Below are 7,757 nucleotides of genomic sequence, written 5' to 3' on the forward strand. Positions count from 1 at the left end.
GGATAACCTGATACACAGTCTTGGCTTGTTATTTCTTGCTCCCAAAGGGAAGCCTTAAAGGTCTTTGATGAGAGTCTAATTGCTGCTAGTATGTGAGGAAGCTCTCTGGGGCGTAGCTGCTAAGAGGAAATAGCAGGGCTTTCTTCTTAGTTATTTTAACATTGCTTGTGTGCATGTGCTTGGCATGCCCCCCCCCCCAACAAACTTTCTTAGTAGAGAAATGCCTGATGTACTTTTTCATTGGCACAGTGGAGTGGTGGGAGGGGAAATCTTTGGAAAATAATTTATTCTATTCCTGTATTTTCAAGTGTTGATCCTTTTTCACCCAAGTCACATGATCAAAGGAAGATCTATTAGTCTCTTAGCACCCGTTTTCTGGTTCTGGACTCCTTGTAATGGATAGGAGTAGCTGAAGATAGTGTATCCTGAATGGTGAGGGCTCTGAGAGTCAGGTTATACGAACTCAGAAGCCTTCTCAGTGCTGGGATTAAAGGCATGTACCATGAAGCCTGGTTTTAAACTGTAGGATCTTATGGTAGTTTTAGTTAATCAGAATAAAGGTGGGAGTGGAGGGGGAGACTAAAGGGACTGGAGAGATGGCTCAGTGGTTAAGAGCACTGGCTGCTCTTCCAGAGGTCCCAGGTTCAATTCCCAGCATCCACATGGCAGCTCTGTAACTCTAAGGTCTACACCCTCACACATACATACACGGCAGCAAAACACCAATGGACATAACATTTTTAAAAAGTAATATTTTAGAAGGGGGCTAAAATGTGAGGTGAATGCTAACCTGCAGGTTTGTGAAAGCTACTTAGTGTGTCTGGCTTCTGTGTGTGGTTGTTGCTGACATTTCTGATAGGATTTTATGAGCTCACACCATTACAGTGTGACGTCTCATTCTCACATATGAACATTTTAGTTGGTCCAGCAAGACCATTCTTCTTCCAAGTCAAAAAAGGCAGGACAGTGATAGCAACTGAACTTCTTGCCCAGGCTGCAGCTCCACAGGAAGGTGGACTCAGTGACTAGAGTTGTTCTGTGGTTTTGAGAGTGAGCACCCACTTTTCTCTTTCTTTTAGTGAGGGCACCGAGACTGTATCTAACAGCAGTGAGGGACGGGCCTCACCCCATGACGTCTTGGAGACTATCTTTGTCCGAAAAGTGGGAGCATTTGTCAACAAACCCATCAACCAGGTGAGTTTTCTGCCACTGCCCCAGTGGATGTCTGTGTTCTTAGAGTAAGGTCCCCTGCACCAGTGTCCTATGGGACTGCTGAAATTGCTTGCAAAATTTACATGTGCAAGTTTTTCTTTGAAGATGATCAATAACCAGTGGACCCTGTGATTCACTGTGCCTCAGTTACTGTGACTAAGCATTCCAACCATATTCATATAGTCCTCTGCTGTGAACATATTTGGTTGGAGACAGGGAGGCAAGGAGGCCAGGGCAGCATGATTGGCCTAGCTGTGGAAAGCTGTGGAACCTCCAGGCTGCTGGCAGCCTTTAAGAAACAAGTATGCTAGGGGAAGTCAGGCAGGAACACTTCTCTCCTTTGTCTCTTCAGGTGACCCTGACGAGTCTGGACATACCCTTTGCCATGTTTGCTCCCAAGAATTTGGAGCTGGAGGATGCTGATCCTATGGTGAGCCCGCCAGTAACTACCAGTTTCCAGTAGATGCTGCAGTGGTCATCCTTCCTGGGCAGTCACTAAGTCCCGTACAGGACTTAAGCCAGGCTTCTTGGCTTATAGATTTGCAGCCAGCATTGTTTCTTCCTTTTTTTTTTTTTTTTTTTTCCCTCATTTGTTTTGAGATAGGGGCCTGCAACAAAGCCAAAGCTGGCCTGGAACTTTGTGTAGCCCATCAAAATCTCCAACTTGAAGTTCTCCTGCCTCAGCATTCGCTTCCTGAGTTCTGGCAGTATGTTTCTGCCATAACTGTGAGACAGCTCACAGTAATCCATATCCTTCTCACAGATTCTGCATTGACTCCGTCTTATTCTGATTTAGGTGAATCCCCCGGACTCCCCAGAGACCACGTCCCCCCTCCACGGCAGCCTGCACTCAGATGGCTCCAGCGGGGGCAGCAGTGGCAATACACATGACGACTTTGTTATGATTGACTTTGTAAGTTACAGGCCCCACTCTTGGTCTTTGCTGTTCTCTGGAAAGTAAACCTAGAAACAGCTGCTGCCTGTGAACAAATTTCCATTTCAGATGGGGTGGTGCACAGGCTGCAAGGATACTCTGGGGAAACATTTGGAGTCCTGTGGCTTTTAGTGTCATGCCTTTAGCTGAAATTCAGTGTGTATGGGGTTTTTCAGGAGCCCTTTGCTTAGGAGGTGTTTGAAGGGAGGGTCATAAGCCTAACCAGGGAAAGGAATGGCATCATCAAGACTGGAGTGTAGCCCAGACAAGTAAGGTACAAGGACTGTTCTTCTCCCTTAGACTGAGTCTAGAAAGCACTTTTCTTGGCTAATTCCTGAAAAGAGCAAGTCTTGTTATTAGATAACTGTTTTGGTTTTCCTTCAAGTTCCAAACATGAACTAACCTGAGTTTATGTTGTTTTTAAAGAAACCTGCTTTTTCTAAAGACGACATTCTTCCAATGGACTTGGGGACCTTTTACCGTGAATTTCAGAATCCCCCTCAGCTGAGCAGCCTCTCCATAGACATCGGAGCCCAGTCTATGGCAGAAGACCTGGTATGGAAATCCCTTCCCTCCCAGGGCTCCTCCTGTCGCCTCCTAACCTCATGGTGGCCACTCGTGTGCCGCAGGCCTAGAACTTTCTTCCTGTTACTCCACCCTGCTCCTTTGCCTTCTGTCTTTGCTGAAAAGAAGTATTTTAGCTGTTTACTGCTTCTGGTCCCACTTGACAGATACATGGTGCCTGGCAGTTGTCTTGAATTGCCTTGACTCGGTTTTGTTTTTTACAGCACTTTAACAATATTTACTTACTATGTGTGTGGCATATAATGTGGCAGGAAGGTGTTGTGTCCATGCCACAGCATATTTGTGGCACTCAGATGAGAGGACTACCATGTAGAGTTGCTTTCCCCTTCTGCCTTTATCTGGATTCCAAAGACTAAACTCATGTTATTAGGATTGCACATTAAGTGCTTTTACCCATGAAGCCATCTCACTGGCCTTTTTCTGCACTTTCTTGGTGTGGCTCATACTTCTGGGCCTGCTGGTCACTGCCAGGTGCTTAACCTGTGTACTGGGCAAAGGAACACGTAGGTCCTGAGTAAGGGTCAGTGTTCTTGTCTTCCTTGGAGTGCTTCATTCTGCATTCAGCCCTTCTTATGTTTCTGGGCCAGATGTCCTGAGATAGACTATGATCACTTTCTGCTTAAGGCATTTCCTCTTTCATGCACTAAAGAGCAGAAGAGTACCCCACAGACTTGGGGGTACTCATGCTATGAGATGATAAGGTCTCACTGTCTGAGGTAGGACTGTGTTCCCAGCAGAAATCTAGGACCCCAGGAAATGCTACTCTTAGTTTGCTTTATCAGGAAGCTGTGCCAAGAATAACAGTGCAGTTCTGTAAGGAGTACGGTTTTTCTGCCCGCCGCCTGGTCTTGTCCTGCCACTGAGCCAGCCCCAAATAATGCACAGAGACTCTGTATTTGATATTATGCTGTTGGCCAGTTACTACTTTCTTATCGGCTAGCTCTGTCTTAAGTATTAACCCATTTGTGTTAATCTATGTATTTCCATGTGGTCTTCTTACCGGGAGCTGGCTGCCATACTGCCTTCTCCCGACTCTCCATCTTGGCTCCTCCCTACTTCCTCTTCCTCCTTGTCTCCTAGTCCCTCCTATCTTCCTTTCCTATTGGCCAACAGTGCTTTATTTATTAACCAGTATGAGAAACATATACAGAATGACATCTCCCATCACAGTTCTTTGCCTATTTATTTGTTTGTTTGGCAATCTGTGTAGCTCCCTGCTGTTCTGAAACTCACTGTGTAAACCAGGCTGGCCTCAGATTCAGCAGTCCTCCTGCCTCTGCTGGGATTAAAGATGTGTGCTTCCACCCCTGGCCCTAAGTATTAATGGGACTGTCTAAACACTAAAGTAGCACACACATATCCTCTCTCTCTCTGTCTCCTCCCCCCCCCCATAAACCCTGGACCCTGCCTATGTAAGGCAACTAACTGCTCTGCACTGAACTGCACCCCCCACCCCCATCCTTCAAAAACATACCTAAAACTAAGTGCTTTAGAGCACAAATCGTATAAAATAAAATAGGTTTTCATACTGTCCTATATAGAATAGAGTAACTTGCCTTTGGCAGCAGTCCAAGGTTTGATCCCAAAGTGGAGAGCCCCTAAGCTTAGCCTTCTGACCACTGGCATGTACTCAGAAGGAAACAAGATCCAAGAGTTCTACTTGTGTTCCCTTAGCCAGTGCTAGCTGAGGCTTGCCTTCCACCTTGGCAGTGGCCACCAGACTTGCCTCAGATGTTAGGGTGTCCAAACCACTTCAGTGTCTAAGGCACACCAGCTTTTCCCTTATGCTTTGGGGAAGTTGCTCTGCAGTTTAAAGCCTTCTGGTGTACTTTGTGTTGCTTAGCCCCGATGGAGGCAGCCTCTCGGGAGGGCCAGGTCTTTTGGTGCTGCAGGACAGGCTGGCAGCATATGGTTCTTCTTGATTCTTTTGTAGTGAGTGACTTTCAGCCACCCCACACCCCCAGCCAGGCTAAGATGAGGGTGTCCGATCTCCCATTGACCTGTGTCAGTGGCCGCCCTGTTCCCCCAGGGCCTTTTGACACCCACAAAGTACAGGAGGGTCCCCTCTTAAAACTTGCTCGGCTCACTGAGCTCTAAAGGTGCAATTTGATTCTAGTGTCTGTCTGCTCTGTACAAAGGATGCTTCATGCTTGTGTTTTCACTGTTGTTTTTGTCATTGTTTACCTATCTCATGAGCTCTGGTTCACTTTGACTCACCAGGCTACTGTGCAGCCTAGTGACACCCCTCCCAAACTCTGAGGATGTGTCCCCTCCTTCATCTCAGTCTGCTCAACTGCCCTGCCTTTCATCCAGCCTGGCACTGCCCAGTTCTTTGTCTCACTTTTTTCACTCTGGCAGACTGGCTGCCTCTCCCCAGGCCTTCTGGAGTAAGCCTTGTCCTGTCCTTGCTACAGGACTCCTTACCAGAGAAGCTGGCTGTGCATGAGAAGAATGTCCGAGAATTTGATGCCTTTGTCGAAACCCTGCAGTAAAAGTGTCCCGAGTATCCGCAGCACCCCCTTCCTGTGGACCCAGCAGAGAACCTCTTCCTCCTCAGCAGCTCCCTGCCGCCTTCCTGCTGTTTCTGGCCAGGTGAAAGGCAGGGTGGTTCCCTGTGGGACCTAGAAGTCCCTGCACTTGAACCTCCTGGTGACTCATGGTAGCAGTCAGACCCAGTGCCAGACTTTGGATGGACTCTGGCTATAACAGGGGCTTCAGCAGGGACCATCCTCAGCTGCTTCACAAAGGGTGTCATCCTGTTCCTTCGGCTGCCAGCCTCCTGCCTGGTCTACTCTGCAGCTGGCCCCTGACTGCTTGTCCTTATCATCAACCACCTGACATTCCAGCTGGTAGCGGGACACTGGGCAAGGCAGAAAGAGCAAGGAGACCAAGCTGGGCAAAGGAGGGCTGTGTGTCACCGTTCGTTCCTGGACCACCCAACTCTCCCCTCCCCCTCTCCTCCTATCCCTTCTATTCCTCATGAAAGTCACAGAAAGGTTCTTTCCTCCCCATCCTCCCTCAGTTGCTGCTCCTTGGATGTAGGACATGGTAAATATTTATTACTTTCAGAGAAATCAGATATTTTATAGAAAATGTGTTTGAGGTTAGCAGTGTCCCTGGGGAAGGAGGGTGTCCTCCTGTGAAGATTCCTCAGAACCTGTGCTGCTGCTCTGGGGATCTTCTCTTGCATCTAAGGAGAGACGAGGAATGGGGCTAGCAGGGGCAGAGAACCCCCTCAAGCTGCGCGTGTGGAAATGCACTGACATCAATCTTCCCGTACACTCTGCGCATCTTTTCTTGACACAGCATCTGCAAAGTGACTGGCTCTGTTCTAGCTCCCCAGGAAATGTCGGGTATGTTCAATGTGATGACTCCTCAAGAGACATGGTGCCATAGGGAGCACTGTCTGTCCTGCTGCTCTAGGTAGAGCAGGACTGGGGAGCTATTCCTCCCTCCTTCCAATTCCAGAGTCTGTATATGGGTTTATAAGATGGATTGGTTCCCTTTTGAGAAACCAAAGCTGAGCTTATGGTTGACTTAAACCTTCAGGTATTATTGCTTGCGTAAGTCAAGTGCCTCTGAGAGCCTGCCCCGTTCTCCAGTCCCTGATTTTCACTGGCAGCAGCTGTTACTCATTGAAGCAGGTGACTCAGAACTGCTTCTTAGTAATCTGCATGTATCACTGGAGCCTTTCCCCTGTGCATGCATCTGCTGCCACAGAGAAATGTGCTCAGTAGTGGTGGCCAAATGACACTGCAGCCTTTGGATCAGGCACATTCATGGCCTACTGAACCAGATTTGCTCCCAGAGCCAGCCCTGGGTGGGATGAGAGCATGGATTCTTGGCAAGGTTCAGCCAGTGGCCTCTGTAGGCATCAGCCTGTGTTCCAGACCTATCAGGGAAGAGGCCAGGGAAGTTGAGCAGAGCATCCTTCAGGGTGGCCTGTGTCCTTCAGCCCTGCATAATGGAAAAGATAGTCTCTAAACTAGCTCCTGCAACCAGGCTCAGGCCGGGGACCAGGTAGCTATGAGGCCCCTTCTCCAGTGCTTTGTTGGGAAATGAGAGCTTAGAAATATAATCAAGAGATTTCCAATAAAAGTTTTCTGTACTTTACTAGTCCACCATTCTCACCTCTCTGTAGCACTGGGCCACCATCAGGCTCCATAAGAAGGGAAGGGTGGAGCCTGAATTTCAGAAAGCCTTGAGTCTGTCAAATGGCTTCTTCAGTCTTGGGGCTTGACCAAGGACCCAGAGCCTTGTCTCCCCAGGGCTTTGCGCTTGAACATTCAGTGACAAAAAGTGCATGAAGGACCCTGTAAATCTCCTTTAAGGATGGGTTGTTGTCACCACCATGCCTGGAGGACATAGAATCCCCAGGGAGAAAGACAAGCAGCAGAGGCTGCAACAAGGAATGGTGGCTGATGTAGTGAAAGGGGTTGGGTTTGAGCTAGTGAGGAAAGTGGGGGTGGGGGGACATCAATGGCCTGTGTAAGTTCTTCTGCTCCATCTGACTCATACAGCCTAGCTGTGGCCACAGTCTTCGAATCTCTGGTAGAACCAGAAACTACCTCCTAGTGAACATTGTAGAGTAGAAGGCAGAGCCCATGTACAGATATTTCTAGACGAAAAAGTGAACTAGATGATTGTTGTGTGGGTTCCCTGCACCCGAGTCAAGTCAGGAAAGTTAGTCCAAGAGTAGGGCTGAACAGAATGGAGTCAGCCCACTCTGCCATAAAAAGCCTGATACAAACTATAATACTTGAGAACACAGCTGTCCATCCCTGGTTCAGAAGCAAGAACATCCTTGCTGAGCCACCTTTGGCTAGAGTCTCCAAAAATAGTGCTCAGCTGCTCCATGACGGCATTGTCTCATTCTTAAAACACCCTGTACCTGAGAGACCTGCTGTTACTAAGGTTTTGTTTAGCAAGCGCCTTAATAACTGCACAGGTTCAGGAGCCCAACCCAAGTAAACAGCTCTCCCTGGCCCTGCCGTTTGCCTGGCTCACTGCCTCAAGGCTCCAAATA

At 48.3% G+C, this 7,757-nt stretch overlaps 1 protein-coding gene across 8 annotated transcripts in view; it reads left to right on the top strand.

The window, feature by feature from the left end:
• Nucleotides 1-6,844, top strand: part of Atg13 (autophagy related 13) — a 33,270-nt gene extending 26,426 nt beyond the window's left edge. For 6 of the 8 annotated variants that reach the window (XM_051184187.1, XM_051184189.1, XM_051184188.1 and 3 more), the window contains 5 exons: nt 1,080-1,194; nt 1,565-1,642; nt 2,009-2,125; nt 2,573-2,701; nt 5,146-6,844. In XM_051184187.1, the coding sequence (XP_051040144.1) occupies nt 1,080-1,194; nt 1,565-1,642; nt 2,009-2,125; nt 2,573-2,701; nt 5,146-5,223 (517 nt within the window). In that variant the 3' untranslated portion in view covers nt 5,224-6,844. The remainder of the gene's footprint in view (nt 1-1,079; nt 1,195-1,564; nt 1,643-2,008; nt 2,126-2,572; nt 2,702-5,145) is intronic. The other 2 variants (XM_051184190.1, XM_051184194.1) reach the window with 1 other exon arrangement.
• The last annotated feature ends 913 nt before the right edge of the window (nt 6,845-7,757 follow it).

This window comes from Phodopus roborovskii, unplaced genomic scaffold (genome assembly GCF_943737965.1).
Source record: "Phodopus roborovskii unplaced genomic scaffold, PHOROB, whole genome shotgun sequence".
Lineage (NCBI taxonomy): Eukaryota > Metazoa > Chordata > Mammalia > Rodentia > Cricetidae > Phodopus > Phodopus roborovskii.